The sequence below is a fragment of the Apis cerana genome, linkage group LG12, assembly GCF_029169275.1.
Source record: "Apis cerana isolate GH-2021 linkage group LG12, AcerK_1.0, whole genome shotgun sequence".
Classification (NCBI taxonomy): Eukaryota; Metazoa; Arthropoda; class Insecta; order Hymenoptera; family Apidae; genus Apis; species Apis cerana.
In genome coordinates, this window is record NC_083863.1 from 5,000,268 (window position 1) to 5,016,918 (window position 16,651).

General features: G+C 34.1%; 1 protein-coding gene and 1 long non-coding RNA gene across 7 annotated transcripts in view; one reads left to right on the forward strand and one right to left on the reverse strand.

Moving 5' to 3' along the window:
- Positions 1-16,651, forward strand: part of LOC107995521 (follistatin-related protein 5) — a 60,021-nt gene that overhangs the window by 41,865 nt on the left and 1,505 nt on the right. For 3 of the 5 annotated variants that reach the window (XM_062083172.1, XM_062083171.1, XM_017053091.3), the window contains 15 exons: positions 2,133-2,219; positions 9,118-9,253; positions 12,282-12,518; positions 13,037-13,221; positions 13,292-13,426; positions 13,506-13,638; positions 14,143-14,318; positions 14,422-14,545; positions 14,634-14,927; positions 15,126-15,247; positions 15,465-15,602; positions 15,687-15,902; positions 15,984-16,134; positions 16,223-16,423; positions 16,493-16,639. In XM_062083172.1, coding sequence (XP_061939156.1) covers positions 2,133-2,219; positions 9,118-9,253; positions 12,282-12,518; positions 13,037-13,221; positions 13,292-13,426; positions 13,506-13,638; positions 14,143-14,318; positions 14,422-14,545; positions 14,634-14,927; positions 15,126-15,247; positions 15,465-15,602; positions 15,687-15,902; positions 15,984-16,134; positions 16,223-16,423; positions 16,493-16,639 — 2,482 coding nt within the window. The remainder of the gene's footprint in view (positions 1-2,132; positions 2,220-9,117; positions 9,254-12,281; positions 12,519-13,036; positions 13,222-13,291; positions 13,427-13,505; positions 13,639-14,142; positions 14,319-14,421; positions 14,546-14,633; positions 14,928-15,125; positions 15,248-15,464; positions 15,603-15,686; positions 15,903-15,983; positions 16,135-16,222; positions 16,424-16,492; positions 16,640-16,651) is intronic. The other 2 variants (XM_062083173.1, XM_017053092.3) reach the window with 1 other exon arrangement.
- Positions 8,137-10,832, reverse strand: LOC114577228 (uncharacterized). 2 transcript variants are annotated; one of them, XR_009832228.1, is made up of 3 exons: positions 10,270-10,832; positions 8,406-9,247; positions 8,137-8,312 (listed from the first exon to the last, which is right to left on the reverse strand). It is a non-coding gene; the product is annotated as an uncharacterized LOC114577228 (long non-coding RNA). The 2 variants fall into 2 exon arrangements; XR_009832227.1 differs by having other exon boundaries at positions 8,137-9,247.

The window sequence follows — 16,651 nt, forward strand, 5'->3', positions numbered from 1 at the left end:
TATGTATTTTCGAGATTTAGATTGAATTGAATCTCTCCTAAGTGTTTAGCATTTGGTGTAATCGAATTGTGATGGTCAGAAAGGAATTCATTTCGTTGAATTTTTTAAAGAAAATTCTTTTCGAAAAAAAGATCTTGCTTGAGTTACGAGTTACAATAATTCTCTGATAATTTTTGTCAGAGGTCACGGTATTAATTAATCCCACTATTTGGATTTTGGCGATAATGTAAAGTGTAATGATGTTAAATAATGGAATGGAAGTTTAGTACACGTATAAATCAAAACCAATTTGAATATTAAGGTGTGATAATTTATTCCGGTACTCGTGAAGCCACTTCAAATTCAAACCTTATAATAAATACTTGCATATAGTGAAAATCTGCTTATAAATACGATTTTCAAAACTTGGACAGGGAATCGAAAAATCTGAAAGGTAAATTTCTTATTGATTTCTTATAATATATAAATTTAGAAAGATTATAAATTATAAATAATAATAATTAACGAATAATTTTATTTTAATTCTTTTACTTATCATTGATTAAAAATATACACAGAAAAATGTTTTTAAAAAATCCAACAAAAAAAATAATATAATCATTCGTTATTGCATCGATTATGGAAAAAATTACAATTTGCAGGAATTGATTTTGAAATCAATAAAGAATTTCAACCAATAGGACACTCACGTAACATCTTCATTTGAAAATAATATTCATGGAAAATTCCTGCTTTCATCCTCTAAAATATAAAAAGAACTCGAATCCATTCAACTCTGCTTGCGACATTGCGTCTCATCGCTACACACTTCACGGTAAAGCGGACAAATGGATCGCGCGGAGGAGCAGCGATTAAATATCGCACGAACAATTAAGTTTCAGCGAGGAAATGAAAGAGCGGAAAATATCTCGATGGTGGATTGTCGCAGAGGCAAGGAAGCGTTTAAATTTCTAGAAACACGCTTCGTGCCGAGGATTGTTCGTAAGGGATTCTAATCAAACACGGTTCTTGTTCACCGACTAATTGAAAATTGGCCCCAATCCTGGATAAATATTTATTTCTCGACCGCGCTATTAAATTAAACCAATTCTTCGGCCGAATATTTTATAACAGGCCGAGTTATTGACCGAATTATTGATGATTTATATCGGTGCAATGAAAATGGATTAAATCGGCAAAACGCAGACGCGAATCTTTCTCCATCCGATTCGTTTCATTTCTGAGAGAACTATAAAATTGTGAAATATCAACTTATATTGTTATACCACGAACGCTTCGCGTGCATTCGGCCAATATTTCGCGACGTAAATGTTGTGATTTTCATGTCGCTATATATCATCGATGGATCATTTAAACGGGTTTTCTTTTTTTCAAGCGAGTCGCCATTTGATCATTAAAAATCGTTGGAAAATTGTTAATCTTGTTATTGGAATGCGCGAAATTTTAATAAAGATTTTTCTCTTGTATCAATTAATAATATTATAAAATTATCTCGAATAGAATAATCAGATAATCGTTTAGACAAGATTAAAGGGCATATTATGAATATTTTGAAAATAAGTTTCTTTTGATATATGTAAATGTAATAAAAAATTGGATGAAAAAAAAATCGAGAAGATTATTTGAATGATGTAGTGTTATAAATATTTTAAATATATGAACTTTATATTAGAATAATAAAGAAAAAACGTAAGATACAATAGAATCTCCATTATCTGAACGTTCTATTAATCGAAAATTCTATTATCTGAACTATACACCACCTATAATTCCAACAATGTAAGTAGACGCTTTTCCTTACCACAGCGGTGATGATAAAATTTAATTTAAAATTGACATTGGACACATTTACATAATACCTATACATAGATTAATATCGAAACCTAAGTAGACTTAATATACTTAATAATTTTTTAATTTAAAGTGAAATCGAAATTTAAGAAATTTATATCGTTATATCAATTTATTATTGCAAATAAGCATATTATTTTTCTCAAATACAAAATAATTCTTGTATTAATTCTACTATAAATCGTGTTTCCAATGAACGAAATGAACGAACTAATATATCTAATTGAAATCGATCGAAAAGGAAAAATTTCTATTGACGTATACGTTGCATTTATTTCCAGATGAGGTGTATGCTCGAAATCGCGGCCCTTTACTTCCTGTTGCTGTCGATCGCATCCACCTACGTGGTCTCCGTGGCCGGTTACAAGGTGAGTATCGAAGCTTCTGCCACTGCATATATGTTATATCGTTTAACATAATTATCCTGTCCTCGACACGAAACCATCCATCACGAGAGTAAAGAACGACACGAGGAAAAAGGGGAGGGGGGTAAAACCGTTCCGTTTCACGCTACTTTCCTGCCCTCCAATACGCCCATCCCTTCTCCCAGAAAAACGCACAATATTTCCTTGAAACGAATTTATAGTTCGATCTGGTTGCACCTCTCGAAATTCTTTTTTCCGCATCGTCGCCTTTTTTGCTGTTGGCCGAGCATCGACGAGTTATCGACGAGGAGGGTGCAGAGCGAGGTAAACAGGAACGGAGAGGGGAAGCAAGAAATTACCAAGAGCAAATGCTCGAAGGAGTTAAAAAAAAGAAAGAAAGAAAAAGAAAAGCGAGTGGATTTGTTTCGAGAAATTCGAGCAACAACAGGAAAAGCGGTGATTCCTGGTTTCTTTCGTTTAATCCAACATTCGGTTGCTCTCCAGCCAAAAGAAGAAAAAAAGAGAGAAAGAGGGAGAGAGAGAGAGAGAGAGATAAGAATGGCACGGCATAAGAAAAAGTACACGAGTATAGAAATGTGTTTGCACGTTGCGATCTCGTGGTCGGTGACAATGGAGGATGTAACAAAGGATAGGCAAAGAATCGTTCGGGACATTGACAAAGCCTACCCTCGCTGGGGTGCATCGATGTATTTCAACGTCATTCGCCTGACAACCCCTGCTCGAAGCAAGAAATGGCATAACCGGCTCTTCCTTCCCAATAGATTCCAGCGCACCATTGACCCACTTACCGTAATGGTAATAATCGATCAAACTCAAATACGATTCGTCGAAATAGCTCGCGTTTTCTATTAAAAGAAATGTTATTTAGAACGTGACCCAAAACTGTGGATAAACGCGTGCATACATGAAATATACATGCATTTGTATATCGTATCGTTACCATATTCGGAAATTATTTATACGTGCGTTCACACGCGCGCGCGTCGAAATTGCGGTTATATTCGTACAATATATACACGATCGTAATAATATTTGAATGCAATTAGTGCGGAAATAAACGAATTTGAAGAGTGAATAAAACGGCCGCGTGTCTACGCGCGCAAAATTTTAATCAAAAAAATTTTTAAAATTTTTTAAAAAATAGAAAGACAACATCGCTGCCCGTTTCTCAAATCATTGAGCTGAATTAGAATCGAGTACGGAACGATGTACAGCCACGTATAAAATTCTTCGTGTTAACTAACTTAAGTTATCGCATAAAGAAACTTTTGTTTTCTAATAAAACTTTGTAATTAATCCATTATTCTCTACTTGCAAACTTTCGTCGGAATTTTTGGATCGAGAAGAATTTTCTTTTCTTTTCAAGAATTTCACGCCCGACTGTACTGTAATCCCAATCAGACTCCAGGCCATTTCATTTTTGGACCATTTCGCGATATTAAAACTCATCGTCGGCCATCTAAAAAAGTGTGATGGAATGGTAGCTAACACGAACAGAATAACTTCAAGAATATCGTAGAATATTTCTGAAATATTGAAAACGTAGGCATTATTAAGTCGATCGATTCAAATTTGAGAACTCATTGCCGAACTTTCATCAAGATTGATGGTAATAAAGGTCTCATGGGCCATTTCGAAGTTGTAGGGGGTCACTTTATTGTCCCATATCCCATAACCTAAGATTTCGTGATCAAACTAAGGTCTCAATGTGTTGAATCTAAAATGATCGAGGATGATTGTTCCTCGACCGTTGAAAGTAGTCCATGGCAAGTTCTTAAGCTGGAGGCAGTCCCAGAAAGGGTCTTTCAACATCGTCCTTGACTCTCAGGGTAGTTCGTAAATCCCTCGTTTCTGGAAATGGTTCATGGCGAATCCCTCGATTTTTATGCGATCCGTGGTAAATCTTTCAACCCTAAGCTTATCCAATTTGAATCTTTCGGCTCTGTGACAATGTTATCTATACAATCGAATCTACATATTGCAATAAACATGTGTCCTACCTCATTCTTTCATCTTCGAAACGAACAGCGAAATGATATCTCTTCTCTCATCCTTTATAGAATTTAGTTCGTGTTGCGCTGCTTCACTTTTCAAGTTGAAAGGGTTTGTAACAATAAAGAGATAGTTCCGCATTTTTTTGTTATATACTCCTTTTATTAAGGAGTAAAAAAGAATCCAACATGATACGATAACGAGTACGATAATGAATACCATTGCATATGTTACAATGCAAAATTAACAGGAAATAGTAAAGGAAAAGGGAAATATCTGATTAAATAAAAAAGTACAAACCGTTTCTGTTACGAGAACTATCCGATTCATAAAGAAACTGATTCATAAATTCAATGCAATAAGAATTCATTGCAAGCCTTTCCAATTAGAAATCGAAGTAATATTGAATCTTGAATTAGCTACAGAAGAACTCCTATTAATAAGCTACAAAATATACAATGTATTATTAAAAATGTCATCTATCTTGCACATTATCCATTAATAATTATCATTTATCATAGGATATATATTTATCATTTGAATAAAATCAATATTTATCGGAAAATTAAGAAAAATATATGTTCAAGTATTTATCGGCTGGAATATTAGCCTTGCCACAGATTTTTCAATTTTTTCTCTTCTCTACGTTGTACAAAATCGTGTGAACATCTGACTTGTCGTTGCTCGAGCTGGTCCCCCGTGCTGGCCATTCCGCTAATGTTGACCGGAAGTGTTTGTTCTGATGCATGTGCAGCAGCATACCGGACACTACTCGTCCCGTGGATCGTGTAACGGTGTAGTCCAACATAATTGTTGGCGTGCCAGAATTTACCCAGCGCGCGTAGGTGGTTGGATCGGTGCCGGCATTTGTCCTCCCACATGCGGCCAGGATAATTCTCGGCGCGGCCTGAAGCGGATTTGATTGCACGACACCCATGATAAATGTAAATGCAAACAACGTCTGACAACTGAATTCGAGCCTGTGCAAACTGACTAATTTCCATCCCTGTTGTTCTTCTCATTTCGAATATCCCGCTTCCTTGAAATCATCCCTCCCATAAACCCACCACCGCGGGACGACGAATCCCTCCTCCTCGCCCGACCGTCTTATCAATTAATTACCATTGTCATTGAAGAAATTGCAAAGCGGCCCGCAACATTTAATTATCTCGGAAGGAAAATAACAGCACGAAGATCCCGAGCGCGAAGGGGCGTACTTACGAGCGTTAAATTTCGCGGCGGGCAACATTCCCTCCACCTTCATCTTCTAATGAACGTCTAAACATGTAGCACCCTGTAACACCTCTCCTCTGCATTTACCTCCAACCAAGTTTGCGCCGCCCCCTTCGCGCCGAGGATCTATCTACATCTATCTCTTTGACAAAGCGTTTTCGTTTCCTGGGATTTGGGAGAACGGATGCATCCGGTTTTCGCGCGATAAAACCGCGCGATTCTCTCGTATTGTTAAAATCCGTCCGATACGGCCGCCGGCCACGGTGTAATCAATGGGATCGGCCCCGCCGACAGCGTTAATCGATAATCCAAAATAACACGCGTTAATACGGCAAGTCGAGGAACCGGCGAAATAGGTGGCCGTAATTGGAACGGGCGGCAACGGGTGTCCAACGGTGTGAATGTATCCCTGCCTCTGAATCGCAATTTTTCCCCGGGGGGAAAAAACGAATTGGCTATTTGCGCCGTGGTGATCGATTTAATAAAAACCTGGGCCGAAAGAAGAGCGAAGAGTAGGAGAGATACACAGCCGCGAAGGAAAAGTGTTCGTCGTTCCTCTGCTTTGTAATTTATGCGTCGTTAAATTTCATGATCCAGTGATTATCCTTTTTCAGATAATTGCACGGTGAAAGTTTTGATATCATTTATGATCCGTGGTCCCGTCGCTTGTAAATCGTTCTTGATATTAATTCGTGAATTTATTTTCCTTTTTCTTTTTTTTTTTTTTGATAGAGTTGTACGTTTCTAAGTTTACCTGTTTTTCTTTTTATTGAAAATCGTACGATCTTATAAAATTTGATAAAATGAAAGTATTTATAGAGAGATAAATTATATATTTTTTTTTTCTTAATAATATTGCGCGTATTTATTATTGCTACTTGACGCTTAATGAGTTAGATTTATTAAAATCTAATATTTCTTTACAAAGGAATACTTAATTATCAATATCATATCATAATGTTCATTTCTTAAAACGTATTGACAAGTGCCTGCTGAGTTTTGAATTGTATTATCGCATCAAAAATGTCTCGAAATTAATGAATAAAAAGATATAAATGGATATATATATAGTAATAAAATTTTTTACCATGATTAAAACTTAAACAAAATAAAAAAATGCAATGATTTTTCACAATAGCCGCTCTCGCTCATTAATGTTCTTTTGTTTAATGGACGATTTTTATTCCCGCTGCAACAGGAAGTTTTTGAATGTGAATATTTCAATGGAATTTATCCTCGTTTATGCTGTAATTTGCCAACAATGAATTTGAAGAACTGGATGCTTATTATGAATTCATCCAATAATTATACAGAGCGTAATTTGCGTATGTGATTGTTAAAAAAGTGATTGTGTTATTATATTTAAAATTTGTATTGTATTTATTAACTTTATTATTTTTTTTCTAAACTTACGCTATCTCATATTGGGATCAAAGATTTTGACAAAAAAAATAGACTGATAACTCGTCGTTTCAAAAACTTGCAACAAGATTTTTTGCAATTGGACTTTATTTATTTCCTATACTATCCAAATTTCTTAAGGAATGATACAATACTTTTCGTTATAAAATTCCTTCCATCTTTTCACCCACTATTGGAACAAATATCTAAATACCGGTAGAAGAATATATTCAAAAAGTATCTAGGATCGATCGCAAAACGAAACCACGGACAATTCCAAAGGAATCCGCGTGAACGAGGGGAACTGCTTCAAGTTTAATGATTCTTAAAGACGAGTTTCCATGCTATCTAAATTAATTCTTAAAGTTCCCTCTCAAAGAGTTGTTCTCCCTCGCGGCCGGTAATTTCAGGGAGTAATTGAAAACACCCGTTCCGTGAATGAACAATTTTAGGCGACGCTAATGGAGATACGGAACGCCGCTGCGTCCTCATAAATTTCTCTGTGAAATAACGCGGCCGCGGAGGATGAATGGTCTCTAAAACTACTCATATTTTCCAATGTCACTCTGATATTTCAACTTCGTATATTAACCACCAGAGCCAAGTAGTGTCCAAACCGAGATCGCTTGAAATCCAATTCTTGTTTTTTTCTTCTTCTTCTTCTTCACAAAGAAATCGTATCCCATCACATTCCAAATGAAAAAGACCGAAAAAGAACGAGAAAGCTAAATGATCCTTCAAACGTGTTTATCTCCTGATATCGATACTCTATCATCTTTCGTTCCTTCGACAAGAATTCAAGAGAATTGAAAAGAGGCTCCTTTAAACAATTTTGGAAATTCTGGATGAGAAGTGATTTCCATTCATCACGTCTCGGGATATGGACGAATGAATATCGTGATTGTAACGCGATATTGACATTAATTACATAGTTATATCGCGTCGAAATATTATATTTTTATAGTTTCATCGAAACATGAAGCAATAATAATAACATTTAACGTTTATTGGGAAATGAAAAGGTAGAATATATCATGTATTATTACGTCAAAATATAATATTAGAGTGATGGACAGTCCAAATTTAAATTTATAATGTAACTTTACTTTAATGACATTAGAGCAAAAATTATAAAAAACTAAAATGGAGTAACATCATTGTTATATCAAGATAATATATAAGAAATGTATTAGAGTGAAGTTTTTTAGAGTGAATTTCGTCAATTTAAAAAAAATATAAATCTTTGATACGTGATATGAAGCAACGATAACGATAAAACAGGTATGTAACATTTATTAGAAAAGATATATAATATTTATTACACGAATTTTTATATATAAAAAAGATATAATAATTGATAATCCAAATAAAATTTATCAACAAATCCTCGTCTTTTCAAATGTTGCACGATCGTGTACGATTTACCTTATTAGATGGAAAAATTTTTACCTAAAAAAAAAAAAAAAGATATTAAACAAATATTTGCCCATTTATAATAGCAATATTTATAAAAGTTTACGAATTAATCCGTTAATAACTCACAGTTGATAATTTTACGTTTGACGAATTAACAAGTAGCCAGTGATTCGTTGTACATGGATAGAGAAGAAGAAAGGGATCGTCTTGGGACAATTTGTTTATACGTTTATTTTATTTCGAATGGTTCGTCGAACAAAGGATAAAATTAAAGATAAAAGGCAGATGGAAAAAAGGAGAGAGGTATCGTTTGATGCGAGGGAGAAGCAATCTCCTTCTTCGAAGCATCTTCCCGCCGGCTTTTTTAAGAAGATTAATTTTCATAGTGGATGATGTTTCGTATCAACAACGGGTCGGGCACAAAAGAAATTACTTGGGTAACAAAGTTTGCTAATAACGCTTCGTTCCTTCTCTCCGCGCCGGCGTTCGACGTTTTTAATAAAAATGGAAAAGAGGCACCATCGGTCGGCGGCTCTGGTCAAACGTGAGCGAAATTCCGCGAGTTCTTGGAGAAGAATGGGGCCGTGTCACGATATACACGGCCCCCTCCCCCGTATCCGCGACGATGGGCAAGTGGCCCGCTCTAATTTTCGGTTAACGATGCCGGCGGCCCTCTTTCCTTCAACCCCGATCGTGCCTAATCTCCACGGTCGATTTCTCCCCATCATCGATTCCACCACTGCGAACACCGCACGAGACTCTTCTTTTCTTGACCCTCTCGCGGCTTTAACCCAGTTTCCTCTGCGGTTCTTACGTATGCATTTTTCATTCCTTTCAGCACTCAAGGCGACACCGAGACTTCACTGTGGCAGAGAGTTACGATGCGTCATCATCCAACAGTGACAGCCTCTCGATGACGATACCACCGTCGATCGATCGATCCTCGATTCCCGAAGAATCGTATCTCGCTGAAAGTAAGTGGTGGCGGTTAATCCGAGACTCGATTAAAAAAAGAAAAGAAAAAATTGTTCGTTGTTTCTGGAACGAGGAAAATTTATTTCATTTTCGCCTCCGCGGGAGGGAGAGAAAAGGAAAGGGGGATCGGTTAAAAAAATATTTTCGCGCGGATGGGAAGAAGTGAAGATGCGTCTGGAAAGTCGAGCCTTCGCGAAATTAACGCGGCGCCGCCTCTTTCTTCTTCGACGCGAGAGAAATGAAAATTGAAAGACTAACAAACTGGTTGGCATGCCGGAAGAAATTAATGAACGCGTTTATACGCGGTGTGCATTTGATACCTGACAAGAATAATAAAAAAAAAAAAAAATTCTCGCCATTCTAGCGATATGTACCGTGAACGCTTTATTCGTAGCCACGAATTTTCAAAAGCGAATTTCGCCTTATTCTTTCGATGCCGCAAACACAACTTCCCCGGCTGAACATTTCTTAATTAAGTGATTACACGATCGCGATTACGAATGTATAATTTGCGACGTATAATAACTGCTATTCAGATTTTCGCGATTTACTGTTTACTTCGTGCTCGTTTAAAATGTGAAAATGAAGCAAAAGAGGAACGTACTCTCGCTTACACCGTTAATACTCGTCCATTGCTGACAATGAAGATTGTCAAGTAATATATTTTAAAGATGAAACACACCACGCCGGTGATAATCAGCGCACCAACGATCTGGATTGCTAGTAAAATCTTCGTCTTGTTCCCACTTTCTATTCTTCTCGTTTTATTAAATCGTTTATTGCTTGTAATGCGAGGGGGAAAGGGAGATACTTCTTCCTTTTTTGTTCCTCTCCTTCAGACTAAATGATACGAGGCAAGAATCGCGTAGAGAATTAGGGCAAGCATTAATATTATCGCGATCACGTAGAATATCGCGCACATCGCCCGTCAAACTTCGTGTTTCTTATTTAAAAAAATAATTCGATTCGGGTGCAACTTCGCAGATAAATAAATGCATAACATGGAAATACGTACGTCGATCTTTGGCCATGATTACATTGGACGTGTCCATAGAAATTGAAATATAGTCGACGAAAAGAAAACGTCGCAATTATCAACGATATCACGAATTATATTGGATCTCAAAAAATTTATTTGCAGCGCAACGCGAAGGCGCGCGATGTTTTTATTGCCGATGCGATTTGCTCAGAACACTTTGTCGCGAATTTTACAAATTTTTGCGTATTAATTAGCCTCGATCATGATTATTCTTTGTTCTCTTCTTTTTTTTTTCGAATTAAAGATTAAAATATATTGCAAAAGTCAGAAAGAGAAGTAGCATGATTATTATTGTTATTACGATTATATAGTACATCACGCACATCACAATTTTGTTTGGTTAAGAAGTAATTTAATTACGAAATCCACTCGCATACAACTTCTCTTTGCAAATGAATAAATGATATGCATATACGAAAATACGTGATTCTTTTGCTATGATCACTTTGAACACCGTCCAATGAAAATCGTTGTAATAGTCGGTGATATTAAATATCAGAAAGGAATTGAATTTGCACATGCAAGAAGATACTGTTGTTATGATCGTTCCAAGCTTTGCCGTGATTTTTACGAATTTGCGTATTAATTAGCGTCAATCACGGCTGACCCTCGTATTGATTGCAACAAATACGCGTATGTTTATTCTGTAACATTGGACATGACACGATGAAAATCGAGAAAAACAAATTTATCTGTCGTCGGTAACCAAGAATTCAACAATATAATAATACGCACACAGTGATTTATAAAAATATTTGAATAATATTTTACGGAGGAGAATTTATTTAAAAATTCTGATTATAATTAGAATTTGCATGTATAAAAGGAGTAATAGGTTACACATAGAGCAATTTTTTTTTTTGTTATCAAAAAAGTTCTTCTCTTTGAAGAAGTGAAATCAACTCCTAAAATTTCGACATCTTTTCATGTTTTGAATGCAATCCAATTTTGCCTGGAAATTTTTTTTTTCACAATAAAATGACATAGCATTAAATTTTGAACATTTTGTAATTCAAAATTTTATTTCGCGTCATTGTAATATTATAAAAAATGAAAATACATTGAAATTTTGATTTTATTAAAAAATAAAAGAGAAATATTTTGAATCGCTATATATACAAAAATATTAGATGTATTAAATAATAAAGATATATTTATTAAACTTGAGCTTCGAAAGTAATGTAATTTGAAATGTCAAGATAAAAATCTCAATCTAGTTGGATAACATTTATAAAATTCATTGTGAAAATATATCGCAAAGGGATCACAAAAATATATTTAAACATCTGTGATATTCCAATAATGAATTTGTTATGTGACTTTCATAGAGTTCTAGAATGGATAGTTGCTCTATCCATTTCAGATTTTTTAATTATCCATAAGAATAATATCTAGGCTTTTATGATAGAAAGCTTACATCTTAATTGATTGAATTTCTAATAATTTCTAATAATTAACGAATAAATTTAATTTTCATTGATATATTTTTATCGTTCAACATTTATACATAACGAGCATTCGCATAATTTCGTATATATGTGTATATACATATTATGTAAGATTCGAAACGAAAAAAAAAAAAAAGAAACAAGAAAAACAGAAATACAATATTCTTTGTTCATTACGCGTTCCATCAAACCTGGTAATAAAAGGGACTCGAAATTTAAACGAACGTCCTTCTTCTTAATAAAATATTCGAGAGTCTCTTTGATGAATAAACGAACTCCTAGCAGGGACAAGGAGATCACGAATTCACGAAGGAGATGGAATGAAAAGATATCTGTGTCTCGAGATTTAAATAATTTCACTTATTCAATACGTGGACGAATTCAATTCAATTCAACCGACTCTCGTGTACGAACGCGCAACGATCGGAAAAACAAATCGCACGTGTATTTGCGGAATCAATCGCTCGAGGACAGCTTTCGATGTTGTTCGAAGCCAACGGCGAAATCGTGACGTCTCTCCTCTCTTATTTCTCTTTTCAGGCTCCCATTCGATCGATCCCTGCGCTTCAAAATATTGCGGGATCGGCAAAGAATGCGAACTTTCACCGAACAACACAATCGCGGTGTGCGTATGCATGCGAAAGTGCCCACGGAGGCATCGACCTGTTTGCGCGAGCAATGGCAAGATCTATGCAAATCATTGCGAGCTTCACAGAGCCGCCTGCCATTCCAGTTCGTCGTTGACCAAAAGCAGACTCATGCGATGCCTACATCACGGTAAAAATTAGTGTCAATTATTGTCGTTATTATTAGATTGTTGCGTGTGATATGACCGATATTTCACAAATCTGTTTTTTTTTTTTGATCAAATTTTTTTCAATCAATTATCTATTAAAATTTATTAATTATAATATTAGAAGATTAACGAATTAGATATAAGTTGATTAGATTATATATCATTCGGTGTAGAATTACAGAGAATCATGATGATTTGATGATTCTGCATTTTAAAAGAGTTCTTTAAATGACAATTGAATTCGAAGTTATTATTATTTTGAAAAAATAGAATAATAAAAAGTTATAGAAAAATGAAACGCCATTCACGCATTTTGATTATTATTTTACAAAAAAGAAAATTATAAAAATTTTAAATGAAAATCTGTTATGAATTAGCAAGAATAATTATTATTATCGACACGATTCTATTGAAGTCACGTTTAAATTGTGTAAAAATTGATGAATGATTAATAATTAATAATTAAATTAAAATAACCATTTTTCCAAATTAATTGCAGATATCGAGAATGCTCACATTCGAAGAACCTTACACATGAACAGAACATCCCTCAAAACGAACAAGATTGTATCTTATCCAAAATCTAGGAGCCGAAAGAAGGGTGGTTTGAAAGATAACTTGATACCAGACAAGAACGACTCCGACTCGAAGGAATGTTCGAATCAAGAATACGAAATTATGAAGGTAAAATAATAGTTAAACTTTTCTCTTTATCATATCTTCATCATCATTGATACTTATTCCTCCATTACAGGATAATTTATTGCTTTACAATCACGCGAGATTAATGTCGCAAGACAATCATAGCAAAGAGTATCTCGTCAGTATAATGTTTTCTCATTACGATCGAAACAATAATGGCAATTTAGAACGCGAAGAGTTGGAACAGGTAATTTTTCTTTACTTTAACCTCTCCGTGATTAATTTATTCCATGATTGTAGATATTTTTTATTTTATATATATATAGTTCGCGGAGAACGAAGATTTAGAAGAGTTGTGCAGAGGCTGCAATCTCGGACATATGATTAGTTATGATGATACGGATGGCGATGGAAAATTGAACGTGAATGAATTTTACATGGCGTTCAGCAAACTCTACAGTAAGTAATTTCTTGTCTCTTGAATTATTCAATTCTTTAATTATCATAGTAAAAATGAAAATAAAAAACTTTGCAAATATTTTTTTTTTTATTCAGTGACGCTCTTTATAAGTAATAACTAAGGGATCCAATGAAAAATAACTTTATGCCATGTGTATGTAAATTTCAATTTTTTTGTATCATTATTTTTTTCATTAATTCGGCAACTTTTTATAATACAACATCATATATATTTCATTAAGTAAAATCATGCAATTTAAAACAAATATAATTCCATACCTTGTTATGTTATGAACATAATATAACTTTTTTCAATTTCCTTTTATAAAATTATGTTTACAATTTATAATAATTTGGCATGTGCTTATTTTCATTCGGGCCCCTCAATTTTTAACAAAAATTTAAATTATTAAAATTTAAATATGAATTTTATATATATATTTATATAAATTATGTACACAAAATGAAGAGTATTATCGTATATTAAAATATTTTTTAAACTAGCGCAATCGTTCATAGGTGTCTCGGTGGTGTCTCTAGACAAGTCTCTCGAAGTGAATCATATTTCTGCAAGAGTGGGTGATAACGTGGAGATCAAATGCGATGTTACGGGTACACCACCACCACCTTTAGTATGGCAACGAAATGGAGCTGATTTAGAAACACTGAACGAGCCTGAGGTATGATAAACAATTTCTTCAAAAATCGCTAAATATATCTTAAACAAATCTGTTTTCACATATAATCAATAATCAATCAACAATAACTTTTTTCATTTGATAGATCCGTGTATTCAACGATGGCAGTCTCTATTTGACAAAAGTACAACTGATACATGCTGGAAATTATACTTGTCACGCAGTTAGAAATCAGGATGTCGTTCAAACACACGTGTTGACTATTCATAGTAAGTTTTAGGAAACACATCACATGATTTATCGATATTTTTCTCTTTTGCAAAGAACAATCATTTTTAAAAAGTTTTCGACTCTTAGCTATTCCCGAAGTGAAAGTGACACCGCGATTTCAAGCGAAACGTTTGAAAGAGGAGGCAAATATAAGATGTCACGTGGCTGGTGAACCCCTTCCGCGAGTTCAATGGTTAAAAAACGACGAAGCGCTGAACCATGATCAACCGGACAAATACGATCTTATTGGAAACGGTACTAAACTTATCATTAAGAACGTTGATTATGCCGATACTGGGGCTTACATGTGTCAAGCTAGTAGCATTGGTGGTATTACCAGAGACATCAGTAGTTTAGTGGTTCAAGAACAACCTACTCCAAGTAAGTTACTTACGTGCATATGATATAGATGTATTCTTTTTCTATTTCATACAATTAATAGAAAACAAATTAAGAAAAATTCTTTATCGTAATTGATGTGTATAATTATATTTGCAAATGTGAATAAATATAATATATATATTATTTATTATTTATCTAGATAAATTCATAATAAATGATAATTATACTTTTATCCAGCGACCGAGAGTGAGGAACGAAGATTTTTCTCATTTCACCAATGGGGGATTTTGGTGTACGAACCATCTGCTTGTCGGCCGCGACATGAAATTCGATCCACGGATGTTATACCAGGTACACAGGTAAAATCAAATGTGTTATTACATAATTATTTATCGTATTATTTTTGATTTTAGGCCTTCATAATCCAGATCGTTATTGTTCAAGGTTTTCAAATCAAACATTATTTTATTATTGCGTTAATATAAATAATTTTTTTAAATATTTAATTATTATACTCTAACTGCTCTAGACAACGATTTTATATTTTTATATATATCCTTCAATTTCATAATTTAGGAGCATGTGTGTGGAGTTAAAGGTATACCTTGCTCATGGGGACGTGCAATCAACGTCGCAAATCGATATGTATATGTCAGCCAACCGGATAAAGATCGCGTACTCGTCATTAGTGAAATACAAATGGTTATAGTCGATGTGAGTAAACTTATTTGTTAATATTATGTTAATTGATTAATCATAATATATTATGAAAATAAATCTTGTCTTTTTTCTTGTTAGGTAATACCAACGGATAAAAATCCTGTTCAACTTTGGTACGTCCCTTCTCTTGATCAAGTATGGATATTGAATTGGCGAAATCAGAAAGATATCGATGTGAAAACTGTTCAAGTAATCGAAGATGCTGCTCAAAAGAAAAAGCATCGCGCTATCCGACCAGAACCCATTGATGCGCAATTCGATATAATCCAAAATATTTATATCCCTGAACCACAGGTAAATATAATTATTGAAAATTATTATTTATTTTGAAGATACATAAATGAAATATTACTGTACATTTTTTAATTCATTTAGGATATTGAAAACATCTTCAAGTACGGTTATGTGAGTCACGCAAATCAACGTAACATGTACAAATTGGATTTAAAGAATATGAAATATACACGTAGCGCTGATTTAAGTTCTTATAATTGTGTTCCAGTTAATGTCCAATTTTCGGTTCTATGTAAATAATTCAATATTTTATGAACTTAACAAATATATATTATAAATCTATAAATATTTCTTATATTATATTCTATTTTTTATTTCAGATGGGTTTGTAGTAATTGAATGCCAAGAACCAGTTACTAATCGACCAACGGGTCAATTATTATTGGATTATTTAACTGATACCGTTCTTGCATATAAGCCAAAAATTTTAGGAAAACCAACAATTTCACCTGATTCTCGACATCTTGTCACATTAGATAAGCAAGAAACAGGCGTAACTCTAGTCGTACAAGAAATATCATGTAATTAGAATTTATTTTTTTTTCTTATCAATTTCTTAAGAATTTCATTCATAATTATACTTTTTTCAGCCGATGGTTTAAAATTCGCATTTGATGTAAAAACGACATTGAATATCAGCGATATCGCACTCTATCCATCACAAACGACACATGGTTATGATATTTACGCGTCATCTATTGACAAGGAAAACATTCTTTTCCTCGATCTATCAACTGGTATGAAAATTT